This window comes from Monodelphis domestica, chromosome 6 (assembly GCF_027887165.1).
Source record: "Monodelphis domestica isolate mMonDom1 chromosome 6, mMonDom1.pri, whole genome shotgun sequence".
In the NCBI taxonomy this organism is placed as follows: domain Eukaryota; kingdom Metazoa; phylum Chordata; class Mammalia; order Didelphimorphia; family Didelphidae; genus Monodelphis; species Monodelphis domestica.
Genome location: NC_077232.1, coordinates 289,354,016 through 289,370,349, shown reverse-complemented (window position 1 = coordinate 289,370,349; position 16,334 = coordinate 289,354,016). Strand labels below are relative to the sequence as shown.

The following is a 16,334-nucleotide window of genomic DNA, read 5'->3' as shown; positions in this document are numbered from 1 at the left end:
AGTTAATGGTCTAGTTCTATTTCCAGAGTTTCTGAAGTTGACGATGACCTTTACTAGCTTATCTTTGTAGGAAAGCCATGTTTTCAGGCCACCGCACCATTTTGTCTTTTTCCAAGTGAACATCATTTTGTTCAAATGATGCTCAGTTTGACCTGAAAATGGGGAATTTTTAAAAAAGTGTTTTACATTTACAATTATGCCCACAGGCAACAGGAAACTAATGTTTCAAAAGAAAACTTGATCCCACAGCTAGATAATGCTTGGTTTCCTCAATAATGTGTGAGTGCCTGAAGGCTTTATGCTGTTGCCAGACATACATTTTTTTGATTGGTAAGAATTGCCAGGTGACGTTTCATGAAATATATAAACAAGAAAGACAGAGGGAGCCCAATAAACAGAGCAACCTGTCAGTCGGGAGAGAAAAGGGAAAGAGATTACTAATCAACAGCAAGAGATGGCACTTGGAATCCCATGGTACATTCTGCTCAATGGTAGGCATTTATTTTTCCTTTAGTCATTGCATTTGTCTGACAGGGGCACCAGGTTAAGTTCCTCTTTGTTGAAAAGAAATTAGCTTCCAATAACTTTTGCTTGTGACAGGTTAGGGCAGGGACTCTAGGAATCAACTGCCACTCTGTTTTAATTGGATAAATGTTGTTTTCTGCTGTTTTGACTCCCTTTCTCTGGAAACCTATATTGATTCTATTTTTAAACAATTGCAGTACATATAATGCTTTTGATTCATTTCAATATGGCAATAATCAGGTAGTTGAATTGTTTTCTTTGTCTCTTTCTCTCCGTGTGTGTATAATATATGTATTCTTCTATATGACTAGCTATGGATGCCTCTCTAGAGCTATCTACTTATATAGTTATATAGATATTTTTATGTGTCCATACATCTTTATAAACCTACAGATGCTTGCAAATAACACTAACATATGTATCATATACATATTTGTATGTTTTTGCACATGTGTGTATGGAAAAAGTATACTAGACATATTGCATATTTGTATTATGTGTGTTTAATAGATACATATATGGACTTACCTACAAATGATCATAGATTGACAACAAGAAAGGTCATTAATTCTAATACTGTCATTTTAAATATGAGGAAACTGAAGAAACAAGAGGTTTAATGATTTCCTTAAAGACACAAGCAATATAAAAATGCAACAATCAGGATTTGAACACAGCTCCAAATGAAGCAGTATTTCCACTTTCCCTGCAGAGTCCCCCATTTTCTCTCTTTATTCTTAATATTTAACATTGGTTTTTCTATTTCCCTTAGTCATAATAAAAAAGTCACTAGAATGAGTTTAACATTTTTTAAAATAATAGTGAAAAAAGGGAAATGCATAGCTATTTCCGTTTGTTGGTTCTTTGTTTCAGTTGCAATGAATTCCTGGTAGCCCCAAAGCTCTCAGAACAAGAATGTGCTTCATCGCCAAGAAACAAGTTGCTCTGTGAAATGAACATGCTGCCTCATTGTTTTCTTTTCCCCCTTCCCAATACAGCCATGGTATCACTGAGTAAAGAGGCAGCTGTCACTGTATCCACACCAATTACAAGCCAGCCAAGTAACTGGACAGTTAACAAAACAGAAGGTATTTTCTTCCATATATTTATATCTCGATGCTAGTTTACTGTTAAAAGCTGGATTCTGGTGACACCCGAGTCCACCGGGGGTGACTGCTCTCAGGAGGCAGCTTACTGTCTAGTGGGAGTGTTCTGATTTGCTCGCCAAGCCAGCGTAAGAAACGCATTTTAGTTGAAATCACTGACCTGGAGGTAAAAGGCTGCCCAGCTGCCTACTGAGAACCCGAGCCGGGAGTGCCCTTAAGATCTGGATCTCTCCAAGGCTCCCCTCGGAGATTTAACCATTTGCTCCTTCTCAGTCCTGGGGATGGGATGAAATTCACTCCAGCCAAGGGATCTGTGCGCACTTTCTCCTCGTGCTCAGAAAGTTCCCTTAGCGTCTGCTGAGCTCCCTGAGGACCCAGCCTCCCGCGTTTCTTTTAATTATGATTGCAATAACTACTGGCAGCTTCTGAGCATCAGCATTTTTTCAAACCTGTTTGAACTCTTGGAGGTGAACTTGGAACGCTTGTTACCTGCCAAGACCTGAGCACAAGTTTTTATGGTTCTCACGCAAGCCACATTCCCCATGCTGCTTTGAAGGTTAGTGATGTTATCAAGCAGAGAGGAAACACCATATCCTGACCTCATCCCTTGGCAGCGGGGGAGAAGAGGAGGGTCGTTCCAAAGATTCAGTTTCAGAATATTGAAGCAGAAAAATTAGCAGCCTGATTTGTAGGAGCGTCTTTCCTGGGAGCTCCCTCTCCCTACCAGATTATGTCTTCATGTCTGGACACATATACACATACTCAGAAAAACACATAACAAATATATGAGTTCATATATGTACATGTATGTGTTATAAGTGTGCTAAACATGAATATAAATCAATATATGACCCAATATATGTGCCTATGAAATGCCACTAATAGTTTTAGACCATAAAAGCTTATTTTTAATCTTTGGTGCCCCCCACCACATCCAAACAGGGCAACAACATTCAATAACTAATTTTTGTAGGAAATACATATTTGTAGATATTATCATTTTGTCTTTTTCCAGGAAAACCTTTCTGTTCAAACAGATGCTGGTTTTCACCTCAAATTCTCAAATTGCTAGCAATATGCTTCATTTCAAGTTTATTATAGTCAATCCTATGTCTTTTTTTAATAGCAGTTCTAAGATTATTCTTTAAGACTGGTGCTTTGTATCTATTTGTGAAGAAAAAATTGGCAACATTTTGCCTAGCTTTGAGGCAGTAACGTTTTCTTGCTCTTCAACAAAGGGGAGACGTTGTATCATTCTAGTATATGCTCTAGATTAGCAGCCTTCACATTTATTGGACTCTGAAAAATATTGAGAACCCCCAAAGAGCTTTGTATGGATTATATTGATCAATATTTACTGTTTTCAAAATGAAAATTTCTTATTAATATTTTAAAAATAACTTTGACATTACAGACCCCCTGAAATAGTATTGGGGTCCCTTTGCCCACATTTTGAGAGCCATTGTTCCAGAGGAGTGATTGCCTCACTTTCTTTAATTTTATATTTTCCATTTTCAAATCACCTAGACAAGAACAAGGTATATTTTTGAGCTACTGATCCTAATTGTTCTGTGTCACTACAAAATTATGGAAAGGAAAGGCACTGGAGAATCATCTAGTCAGTTCAGTGATTAAGTGACTAGCCCTTCTATACACAATTACCAAGAATGTGAATTAGGATTAGAACTCTAAACCTAATGTTCTTTTCAGTACTGTGTCTGGGAAAATGATAGCCTTAGCAAAGAGAGAGTTGCCCAGACTGCCAAAAGCGGGAAGAGAGAGAGAGAGAGAGAGGGTGGAGTTCACAGAAATTTATTATGCAAAGTAGGGAACATAATTCAAAGAATTCTGGGAAAAGTAAAGGAATTCTGGGAAACATAATGCTGGGGTAGACAATCCTATTTACACACCTATAAGGAACGTTCTCATTTCCTCAAATTTCAGCATCAAATCAAAAGATTAGATTAGAAGCACAGATAATCCCTCATTGAATAAAGTTAATGATGAGTATTTTAAAAGTAATTTTCAGTGCACACCCCTGTCATCATCTTTTTCAGGGTATTGACAGCTATAAGCCATCACACAACCTGTGTTTTAGAGACCCAATTTTTCTAATCCCAACACCCATTCTAGGAGACCATAATTGGGACTTTGCTAACACATTTAAAATGTCAAACACTTCAAGGGAAAATAAAACAAAACAAAATTTGGTCTAACATTTAAAAAAAATCTAATAACCAAGAGTTGTACATTAAAAAAATAAAAACCTTGCCTTCCATCGTGAATATTAATATCAAGGTAAAGGAGTGGTAGGGGCTAGGCAACTGGGATTAATTGACTTGCTCAGGGTCACATAGCAAGAGTTGATCTTTTATAATTATATGCCATGACAGTTTAGTTATTGGTTTGCCAAAAAAGACTTTGTTTATAAGATAATATCACCTATTCCCATAGAATAAACCCTTAGGTTATATTCATTGAGTAAGTGTTTAGGACTTGCAGGGCCTTTAAATCCTGGAGTTTCTTAGAGAAAACTCTCAGATTCCCCTCCTCAAATGAGAGTTGTGCCCTCAAAGGGGCATGGGCCGAGGCAGAGATCTACTAATAACTCAGTGGTTTATGGTGGTCCACAAAATAAGATTAGAGTTAGAGCTAAAAGGAATGTGAGAGGACAGCTAGTCCAACTCCCTCACTTTTCCTATGAGGGAAACTGAGGCTCAGAGAAATTTAGTGATGTGCCAAAGAGTCACACAGGTTGTGAGTGATAGCGAGGGATTTGAACTCTTATTTTTAGACTCTAGAGTCACTCTTTCCTACAGCAATTCTTCTGGGTAGGCTCACCAACTCAATGGTTATTACTCCTCTCATATCTCTCTGCTTTACCTTGAATGATGTGAGTAAAATGCTGCTCTTGGGAGTGTTATGCTAGATATGCAGAAGCAGAAAAAAGCCTCTCACCCTCACATTCAGGAATTGGAAGATAGTGCGAAAGGAAATTAAATAGTTCTTTCTCTGATTCTTTTCCTCCCCAGGGAATACAAACTGAAAAGTCTTACAGGCACAAAAGAAAAATGCTATTCCATTATTATTAGTCTCGGCATATGACATCCTGCAATATGCTCATTTATTCTGTGTAGAAGTTAGAGTTGCCTTCCTTTCAGAGTCACGCCAAATCAACAATTTTAGTTTCTTTAGCTCATAATAATGGTTCCAATGCCAAAGGGGAAGACATTTGTGCACTTACTTTTGTCACAGTTGGAGGGTGTCTATGTGTGCGGGGGAAGGTTATTAAAGAAAAAAAAAGGAAGGAAAAAGAAGGCATTTTCATCCCCCACCTGGGACGTCTAGAGGAATCCCCAAAGCAGATGCAGAACACTTTGCCCTTTTCTCAGCAAGACAGAGGATTCAGCTTACCATCTCACATCATATTGAGTGGTGGATTTTGTTATATGGAAATGAAAAAGAATCAGAGTCACGATGATTCTCATTCCTTCACTATAGAAAATGTTAGGAAAGTGGTCATCAGTACAGTGCTAGGAGGAGAGTATCAGTGCTGCCATCTTTTGGTGAATTAGTGCCCACACACTGCAAATGTTCCTCATTCTGAACTCGATGAACTTGGGGGGAAAAAACCCCAGTCCACCTCTTACCTTTAATTATTTCAAGATTTGTTTGGAAGGGGCAACACCTAGTTGCTCAGTGGATAGGAAGCTAGGACTGGAGATGGGAGATCTTGGGTTCAAATTGACCCCAGACAGACCTTGAGCAACTCAATCCCAATTACTGCTTTTCTGCCTTGGAACTGCTATTTATTTTCAACTCTAAGACAGAAGGGAAGGGTTAAAAAAAGGAAAAAAAAAAGATTTGGCTGGACAGAGTTAGGTCTCCCCTTTGAGCACCACCACAAGATCATATAAAAACAGCTTTCTTGGCTAGAACTGATCTTAATTTATTTCTCATGTTTCCTTCTCTCAGCTGAATATACTGAGGGCCCCATAGCCCTGAAGTTCTCTCACACTTGCCTTGCAGATCATCATAGCTACTGCATCAATGGGATCTGTGTGTTTCACCATGAGCTCAAGAAAGCCACCTGCAGGTAAAGGCAATAAATACAACCCTCAACCCAACTGCCCCTCACCCCCAACAGCGTCTGGCCTTTTATGTCAGCCTGCAAACAAATCTACTTAAACCAGCCCAATGAAACACTGTCTTTAGGGAAGTTGTAGTGCCTTTTCTTGTAGAAATCAAGAATTTGATTCATATTGAATTTCTGCAGTACTTTCCCCAATGGCTAAGCATTTTACTAATCTGCTTTTCCCCCCAACTACTCCTGTGAAACACGGATGGGCAGGAGGAAGCCCAGATCTGTGATTTCTTCCTGTGTAAACATCAAGTCATCTCTAATTTCTGCCTTAGAAAGTAGCCTGGCGATGATCAGTGAGAGCTCACATTATTCTCCAAGAAGGAATTCAACAATTCAATAAACACTTATTAAATGCCTGCTGTGTGCCAGGCATTGTGCTTTGGAGAGTATAGGGACAAAAGAGAGGGGAATACAACAGTAGTCACAAAGCTAATGCCTATCCAAAGTAGGTCTGGACCCATATCTCCAGGCTGCTAAAACCAACTCTCTAGGCACTACGCCATCAATGATAGCTCTCCTAAGATAATCAGGGAGTAGTTATTAATGTGCAAATGAAAATATTATGACCTAAACTTCCTTTGATATAGTAAAACAAGCAGCGGGTGGAAATTAAAAAAGCTAACTGGCTATCCTTGTTTCTGTTCAGCTATTAGGCTATATCAGACTCTTTATGATCCCGTGGACCAGAGCTATTAATGGACTTCTCTTAGCTAGGATGCTGGAATGGTTTGCCATTTACTTTTCCACTGGATCTAATGGATACTTTTGTTAGGCAATCAGGGGTTAAGTGACTTGCTTAGGATCACACAGCTAGGAAGTGTCCATAGTTACATTTGAACTCAAGTTCTTTTTACTTCAAGCCTCATTCTTTATCCACAGCCCTACTTGACTGCCCCCGAAATAGTCTGACATCATGAAGAGAGCATCCATCCTTTGATGTTGCTGTTTCTCGGTTGTTTCAGTAGTGTCTGACCTTCCATGACTCTGTTTTTGGGATTTTCTTGGCAGAGATCCTGGAGTGGTTTGCCATTTCTTTCTCCAGCTCATTTTACAGATGAGAAAACTGAGAGAAACAGGGAGAAGTGACTTGCCTAAGTGACTAGTGATAGCTAGTAAATGTTGGAGGCCAAATTTGAACTCAAGAAGATGAATCTGCCAGATTCCAGGCCCATCACTCTACCTACTGCAGCCACCTAGCTGCTCCTGTCACTTATTACATGGGTGGCTTTTGACAAGTCATCTCCCTTCTATGGTCCTCAATTTTCTCATCTGTCAAATAAGAAGGTTGGGCTCAATGACTCCAGAGGTCTTTCCCAGCTCCAAATCTGTGATTCTTTTAGCTATAAAATGTCCCCCTTCAGATCTTGCAGATCTGTTCTGATGAAAACATTTTTCTCAACTGAGAATATCCTGTGCTAGCAAGATTACAGACCCAGATACTAAATTTTCATTTAGACAGTGAGTTTTCATTCTGATCAAAAGAAACATACTTGAGCCCTTGAGAAAATGAGCTTGAGAAAAATAACAGTGACCTTCTCTAGTAACTCAATGCTGTCGACAGATTATTATTTCCTGTCTAGAGCGCCTGCCTTCCTAATTTGCATTATTTCTCCCTTTTGACAGTAATTTTCTCTGCATTTCAAGCATTTATTTATTCAATGAAACTTTGAATTTCTTTGGACTACCATCAAACTTTTTTTAAATATATATTTTAGATGCACTACAGGTTATACTGGAGAAAGGTGCGAGCACTTAACATTAAATTCCTATGCTGTGGACTCTTATGAAAAATATATTGCAGTTGGAATTGGTGTCGGATTGCTGTTAAGTCTCTTCCTTGCTATTATCTACTGCTATATCAAAAAGAGGTATGGACCAAGAAGGAATGTGGCATGGACAACATTACACTGAAATACCAATCACAAATCTGGCAGGATCATTCAGGACAGCAGCAGTTCTGGTACCTTTTTATTTCTCCCACCTCCTACTCCCTCCATGAATCCTAAGATAAGAAGATGGAAATGTGTACCAACATTTACCTTAGTGCCTTGTACAAAGTTTGTGCTTAGTGAATATTTCTTGAATTGAATCTTCATTGACAGTCTATAGCTCCAAATTCCAGCCTCCGTGACCATGCTCTCTCAGCCCCATGAAAAGTAAGAATGAACAGACCTATAGCAAAGGCCAGTGGGATACCTGCTTTGAAATTCTGGAAACAACTTTCCAAAAAGTCAGAGCTGGATGTTGTCAACAGGATGGTGTTAAGTTATTTACTACTACTTAGGATCATCTAACACCCTTTTCCCATCCCCATCCACACAAACTCTAGAGTATTCAATCCTGCTTGGTACCCTGGAGCTCTTGGGCGAAGTTCCTGCTTTAGTGTTTAGGGGTCTATTTTTGATGAGTGGGGTGAGACAATTGGTAGAACTCTTCCCGACCTCTAACCCCAGCCCATGGGATCATAGGAGGAAAGAACTTCAGAGGCCATATAAACCTCATTTTGTGAATGAGGAAACTGAGGCCCCAGGCAATTAAGTGACTTGACTAAGATTACACAGTCACATTGTCCATTTGGCATTCTACACACTCCTTTTATTCTTTTATTTTAAAATACTAGTATAATAGGTAGAGTGCTGAGCTTGGAACCAGGAAGGCTTGAGTACAAATCCTTCCTCTCACACATAATTGCTCTGTAAGCCTGGGAAAGTCACTTAAGTTTTCAATGCTTTAGCCAGCATCCTAAGACTGTACGTTGTCAAGGAGGCACAGACATTCATGGCTAGAGGGAGTTTCTTCATCCAGAGAGTTCCTTCCATCTATGAAATCAACAGGTACTGTCCCTATGACAACATAAGAACATTTAGAAGTAGAAGAGGAGAGGACAGAACTGGTTTTGCCTTACCTTTTGGAATGTGGATGTTAGTTGTCAGGGAGGGAACAGGAAAAGAAGGATAAAGTTTGATATTTATGCCATGTATGCATGAGTTGTAGAATTATGTAAAAGATCTCCATTGTTCCATGTAATGCATACCCAACAGGATACCTTAAGACTGTTATATTGCTATATCAGTCTTAGATCATTCTACAGTTATTTACACTATTGAATTGATATTGAGTTCAATGCTTTGTTTTAGGTACATGAAACTGAAACCTCCTTACAAAGTCTGCTCTGGAGAGAGGAGGCCACTGTGAGAAGTAAGCAAAAATCCACCAGTCAAAATAGACGAGGACAAGAACAGACCTGAAATTTCCAAGGGAATACAGAAAAATATCATGGTCTGGCTGAATAATAACAAAAAGAAGAGGAACAGATCAAACTCTGGACATCCTAACCTAGACTCTGAGTTCCCATGGAATGAAAAAATGGACACGTCATTTTGGCAAGACTCGACAATGCCAACAAAGTCTATTATGGGAGTTTTGGATGCAAGAGACACTGGCCCACCCTGGGTCTTTTTTTTTTTTTACTGGTTTTGTTCTCCATACAGGAGCATTTAGTGTTTGCACTCTGGTATGTCAAATGCAGATTACTGCAGTCATTCGCAAGAGTCAATCTCAATTCAAAATAAGAAACTTTTTTGCTCTAGAGGAGATGGATGTTTAAAATATAGGTTGGACTACATGATCTCTGAAATCCCTTCTATCTCTAAGAATTTGTCATTAGAAAGTTTCATGACATATGGATAGAAGAGAAACATTTTCACAGAATTCTCTCATGTGGAAAAAGCCCTGTGCTAGGTCACAGTTTGAAAAGAACTATCACTATACTTGCTCCTGGTGCCTGTTATCGATGGGCAAGTAGGAATGGACCCTGTTGGCTTCTTGTCTGTCCACAGTGTGGACCTACTCCCGTTAAATAAGCTACTTCTATGACATCCAAAATGAATGTGATAACTATTATTCATGCAAAACCAGTGTTATGGAGGCTCCGGTGGAGGTCCAGGCATGAATTCAAGGTGCAAATATTTTCTAGACATAAAAGGCCTGTAGGACACATGATGGTCAAGTTAGCCAATCTCTGCAGAGCTTATGAAGGGAGGTGGATCCAGTAGAAACTAGAGAGTGTCGAGGCAGTGACCACTGTCTTGGGATGCTTTCTTCTCCTGAATGGATCATAAAATATTATGCCCCAAACATCCCAGTCCCCATGGTTCATAGTCTTTTCCTGCTAGCACATGTTTGACCTAGAGAATGGCCATCAAGCAGCAATAAGAAATTTGTCCAAAGTGAACTTTGGTCAAGAGTTGATCCAGAATGAGCAAAGTAATTTTTTCACCAATTTATGACATATGGCATTTTCTTCACCATTTTTTGACTGTATTGAAACATGAAAGATGTTAAGGTTGGAGAAAGGATAGTGAAAAAAGCATTTATTTGGGAGTTAAGAGAACAGGGCTTTGGTTTCAACCCAACCATTAACTAACTGGGTAACATTAAGCAAATAATTTTATATTTTTGAGCCATGGTTTTCTCTGTAGACTATGTGATATGGACTAGAGGACCTCTAATAATAAGAATGGGGCAGCTAAGTGACACAGTAGATAGAATGTCTGGCCTGGAGTCAGGAAGATGAGAGTTCAAATCAGGGTTTAGATAATGGCTAGGAGAGCAAATCACTTGACCCTTTTAACTTCAGTTTTCTCATCTGTAAAATGAGCTGGAAAAGGAAATGGCAAAACTACTCCAATGTTTCTGCCAACAAAACCCCAAATGGGATCATAAAGAGTCAGACACAATTGAAATGACTGAACCGCAACAATAGCAAATAGATGAGAAAAACAAGGGATAGAAAAGTGACTTGTCCAAAGTCATCTAGGAAGAAAATATCTGAAACCAGGATTGAAAGGAAAGAATTGAAGACCATAACTCCATGAATTTAAGTCCAGGGCTCTCTTTTCTTTGCCTAATGTCTAACTAGCTAGAAATAGAATGTGCTACTTTGGTAACGATTATAGGAGGGCTTCTAGTAGAGGCTAAATGACCACTTCCCAAATGTTGTTTAGGGAATTTATATTTAAGCAATCAACTGAACTATATGACTTGTAGCATTTCTTCTAGTTTCTAGTCTATTGTTTCAAAAATCCAGTGCATATGAATGAGAAAAGAGAAATTTCTACACAATTCTCTTTCCAGACCAATGATTTCCCTCTTTGGAGCATCATTTTGTGGTGTGTGTGTGTGTGTGTGTGTGTGTGTGTGTGCGCGTGCATGCATGCATGCTTCTGTGTGTAACAGTAAAAATCTAAGAGCTTAATTACTTTTGAAAGATGGAAGAGAGTTATTTAGGTTTAACATATGGAAGAGATTTTAGGAGAATTCAGCTATATGTGGACATTGTACCAGGTTTCACGAGGGTTTCAAGTACGAGGCTGAGCTGTTGAACCTCCATTTTTGACCTTTGGGAGCTAGATCACTAATCAGAAATCATGTGTGTAGCTTAAAAAGATGATATTCTTGAAAGCAAAAAGACTTTGCTCTAATTTATTTTCTCTAATTCATATGACAAAAATGGAAATATTTATTTATTAAATTATTAAAAACTATTCTACAAATAAGATTAATCAAAAGCTTATTGCAACTTACTATCCTTCCCTGGTAGGATTGGCAATTATGCTTTCACTTCAAAGCAATTCCTCATTATTCACACTTGAATCAGACTTTCTCACACTTCAGCTTTCCCTTGAATAGAAAATACTTGACTTCTTTGTTGATCTTTTTTTTTTTTTGAAGACTCTGTGGGTTAAGCCAACTCATAGTACCTTGGCACTTTTGGTGTTTTCATTCAGGATATAATACTTGCATCATACCAAGAGTGGGGAGATGAAGGTCAGTCCTTCCCTCCCCAGTGACTCCAGGAGGCCACACCTAGAATGCTAAGTGTGCTCTTTCTAGCCATTTCTGAAAGCTCCAAATGAACTGGAGGGAATCCAGGAAGAATAACAAAGCATGATCAAGGAAATGCAGGGCCAGACTTATGATGAAAGAGAAAAGGAATTAATAGTCTAGTGTGAAGAACTGGACAGCTTAGTAGACAGAAAGTTGGCTCTGTGGTCAATAAGACTTGAATTCAAAACCTGCCTTTGACATTTCCTAGTTGTGTGACTCTGAGCAAGACACTTAACATCTGTTTGCCTTAACCCACTAGAAATGGAAATTGAAAATCATTTTAGTATCTTTGCCAAGAAAACCTGATGGACAGTATTGTCTATGAGGTCATGAAGAGTTGGACATAACTGAACAACAAAAAGTGAAGAAGTGATATCCTGAGATGGAGAATTTCTAAATATCTGCAAAATGTAAGCACTAGTAAGAAATGAATTTGCTTGGCATGGCACATTACTCATTTGAAATTGGTTAAAACTAAGAAAAAGAATTAGGGGTGTGTGTATATGTATATTTTTTGGGGAAAGCAGTAGAATAGAACCAATATAAAACCTGGCACACTTAATGAATGCTACTTGAAATTTAAATTACTTTAGACTGTGGAATAGTTTTCCAGGGCATCTTTTAGTTACAGTTAATATCACAAAAAATACTTTATATACATTTTCTCTTTTAATCTTCACAACAAACTCACAAGAGTTTAAGGATTATAAAGCTTTATAAGGATTATATTACTTTAAGGATTATAAAGCCCATTTTCAAATGAGTAAACTGAGGTTCAGAGAGGTTAAGATTTGCCCATGGCCACACAAATGTTAAAGAGAGAGAGGATTTGAACACAGGTTCTACTGACTCTACCTCAAATATTCTTTCCATTATACCAACAGTTATTAAATTTTTTGGTCTCTGAATCTCTTTACACTTTCAAAAATTACTGAAGGTGTCCGCTTACCCACTCCCCCCAAGAACTTTTATTTATTTGGTTATATCCTTTGATTTTTTTTCAAATTATAAATTAAATCATCTTGGCATCATTATGAAAAGTTTTAACTCCATGGGCTCCCTGAAAAGGTCTCAAGGATCCTCAGGATTAAACTTTGAAAGGAAATGATTACACCATGCAGATCCACCCACTTAAATTGCATCAAATTCTAGACTCCTTCTAATTCCTTATTCATATTAAGTTCTGTTAATTGGTTTTCAGGTAAGAATATTTTATTTCAATGTGCTGTATTAGAGTAATAATATTCTTGTACATAGACCAACTTGCCACTGCTCAATCAATCAATCTATAATCACTTTATTCAGAACTTCATATGTGCTAGATGATAGAAGCAGCTCCTTGTCTCAAGAATCTGACATTATGTAAATGTCCCCAGGGTTGCCTGGGTGAAACAAACATCTAAAATGAGAGAAGCCATGTCTGCAATGGCTACTTTGGCTAAAATGTCAACTTTTACAGAGGTCCAGAAGCAAGCCTTTAACAACAACAACATCAAAGACCATTTCAATCAAAGAAGCATGACAAAGATTCTCAAGTTTATGTTTGTTCCCTAATCATCTTTCTTTTATTCACTTTACAAAGGAAAAAATGCTGAGTGTCGATTCGGTTTATTTGTTCATTGTTTATTCATCAATTGGTATTATCTATATTTGCATATCTGTCATGATTGAACCACCAACAGCACCACAAATCTAGATTTACTCTGGGAAGGAGGGGAAAGAAATTCTATGAGATCATATTGATTAAAAATGAAATTGATGGAGAGGCCATTGATTCTTTGAATTCCCTTCATCTTTCTGTTCTTTTAATTCCTTGCCAGGACTATACATGTTAAATTAGACCAGCATTCAGTGGTATTTCCCTCCTTATCCCTTAGTTGCTTACAGGGTGCTTGGAGCAAATCTAGTCTCTGTCATCCTCAGGTCAGCATTTTTAGAGGAAGAAAAAGATCATTGGTTAATTTCTTTATAAAAATTGTGATTACACAAGAAAGTATTATTGTCTCTTCAAGTTCTAAAGCTATGACTGAGAATAGAACTCTGAAAGTACCTATTCTAGTGGCCTTAGAAGGACATCCATCCAAAATTCCTATTTAAGGATGATCTAGATCAGTGTTGGTGGACCTATGGCAGCTGTGCTGGAGCATGCTGGATGGGGCTGCTCCTTTCTCCCTCTCTATGGTGCCTGAGAACATTTCTCCCATCACCCACCCCTCTGCCCAGCAGCCCAATGGAAACACTTCTCCCTACCTGCCCCACTTTTTGATAAAGCAGGGGGCTCACATGTGGCATGAGGGTTAGAGTTTGGGCACTTGGTCTCTGAAAGGTTCACCATCACTGATCTAGAGGAACTATAGTGCAAGGATTAGCAAATTGGGTTTAATAATTAAACATATATTTTTTTCTTTTGAGGAGTGACCTTGAAGAAGTTACCTAAACTGATATACATATACTGATGATAAATAATAATAGTTAACATTTATAAAGCACCTACTATGTGCCAGGTATTATGCTAAGCACTTTACAAATATTAGTCATTTGATTCTCACAATAACTCTGCGAGGTAGGTACTATTATTATCCCCAATTCACAGTTGAGGAAATTGAGATAAACATAGGTTAAATATCTTGTTCAAGGTAGCTGGTGTCTGAGGTGAGATTTGAACTCAGAACTTCCTGATTTCAGGCCCAGTCCTGTATCAATTATGGTTCCATCTAGCTGCCTCATGGCTACCATATTTTCCTACATTCACAGGGTAGATTTTTAGAATTCTCTTCACTGCAACACTATAACTCTGAATACATGATAGTAGAATGTAAATATGTCGAAGCCAGCTGGAAGAAGTTAAATTTGGACTTGGTTGGTCAAACCAGGATGGCTAATCTATATATCTCCCCATAGCTTTCTTCTGTAGCTCTATATAGTACATTCAATAGTACATTCCAGATCACATCATCTCAATTTCATTCCAAACCTAATTAATCAACTGATCCAGCCACATATAGCTCAGAATCAGCAGGTCCTGCCCCGATTTCATAAGGAACAAAAAGCCAAGTTGCCATGAGCCCAACATGTCCAACCCAAAGCCTCCCTCCCTCTGCAAGAAACATGGGTTATTTCTTATTCTTGGCAACACCCATTGCCTTCCAAAGGTGCATCTCATAAACCTGAGGAATGTGATTGGGTTGTATGGAGAGAGAATGAAGCTGAATAAGCATGCCTTCTCTACATACCTCTAAGTTACTGGATTTTTCCATTTAACTTGGAACTAAATCAGCCAGACTGAATTCAGTAAAGACCAGTGTAAATAAAGGTGGACGTTGAACTAGTGATGTAGGATATTTTTATGAGAATCTAGGTCTTAAATCTCAGGTAATCAGAGGTACCTCCAGTTATATTAGATTCCTTAAAACCACATGGAATGTTTAAACCTTTAAACCACAAAGAGAATGCCTCCAAAAATGGGAACAATAATGTAATTTGAAACCATATAGAGAAGTCTTGGGCAAGGAAAGATTTGTGGAGAAACTGTGGAAGACATGTGATCAATTGGATCTTACCAAAATGATGCCTTGCAGCTCTCCCAAAGAGGGAGAATTCTCCCTGTTTCTCTTTTCCTGGAAATCGAAAGGCAAATAAAGGGTTATGGTCTTTAAACTATATAGGGATGCCTTCCAGTTTCAAGGTGGAGCCCAACCTAGGACCTAAGGGAAGAATGGAAGACTGATTTGGGCAGACACAAAGAATAGCACAACTAAAAGAGAGCAGCTACATCTGAGGATGAGGGATGGGGATGGACAACTGATGGGTGTGAGACAGGAAAAGTTCCACAACCTTACTAATAAAGTTGAACCATGTATCCCACTCTGTATTTTGCCCTAATTAGGTGGCAGCTAGTGATGCAATGGATAGAGGACTAGTCCTGGAGGAAGGAAGACCTGAATTCAAATCTGATCTTGGACATTTATTGGTTAGGTGATGCTGGACAAGTCTGTCTGCCTCAGTTTCCTCCTCTGTAAAATGAAGATACTAATAGTACCTACTTCCTTGTATCATTGTGAGGAAATGAGATATTTGTAGAGATTAGCCTAGTGCCTGATATATAAATAGAGCTTAATAAAATGCTTTAATAAAAAATTCCTTCTATGATCTATTCCATTTCTTTCTTATGAGACCCAATTCCTGATACCATAGAGTTTAGGTCAAAGCACAGGCTTTAGTGTAAAATTTGGATATTATTCTTTTATTAAGACTTTTTCAGCTACACTAAAAGAAACAGAAATTATGAGTACCTCTCAATATATTGAAAAGGGGCATATTCATGGAAAATAGACGAAAAAGCTAAAATTCTGAACACTAAGCTTCAATTTTCTCCTCAATTTTGTTAGACAATTAACTCTTTGAAGAAGAGACCATCAGTTTTTGCCTTTGTATTCATGGCACATGCTGGCTGATACCTTGCACAGATCAATTGCTTCAAGGTGGTACAATTAATTGATTTGGATCAAAGTGAGAGACTGAGGATTGGTCCATCTGGAAGCAAGGCATCCTGAGGGGGGTGGTCAGGGAGAAGTGAGGAGACAGCACTAAGAAATTACTTATAGGATATGGATTAAGCCTATGGTTTTATTGATGTAAGGAACTCTCTTTACTAACACAGATTCTATCAC

General features: G+C 38.3%; 1 protein-coding gene across 1 annotated transcript; it reads left to right on the top strand.

Moving 5' to 3' along the window:
- Positions 1-318: 318 nt before the first annotated feature.
- EPGN (epithelial mitogen) lies at positions 319-13,468 on the top strand. Its single transcript, XM_007495673.3, has 5 exons — positions 319-491; positions 1,524-1,613; positions 5,607-5,727; positions 7,491-7,643; positions 8,913-13,468. Exons 1-5 carry the CDS (start codon positions 455-457, stop codon positions 8,968-8,970), a joined length of 459 nt encoding a protein of 152 aa, XP_007495735.2. The 5' UTR covers positions 319-454; the 3' UTR covers positions 8,971-13,468.
- Positions 13,469-16,334: the final 2,866 nt, after the last annotated feature.

Bases quoted from the DNA above. Each gene is read 5' to 3' on its own strand.
- EPGN (XM_007495673.3), top strand. From the start codon at position 455: ATGGCACTTGGAATCCCATGGTACATTCTGCTCAATG. The intron at 492-1,523 runs GTAGGCATTTAT...TTCCCAATACAG, and splicing joins ATGGTACATTCTGCTCAATG to CCATGGTATCACTGAGTAAA. The intron at 7,644-8,912 runs GTATGGACCAAG...GCTTTGTTTTAG, and splicing joins TACTGCTATATCAAAAAGAG to GTACATGAAACTGAAACCTC.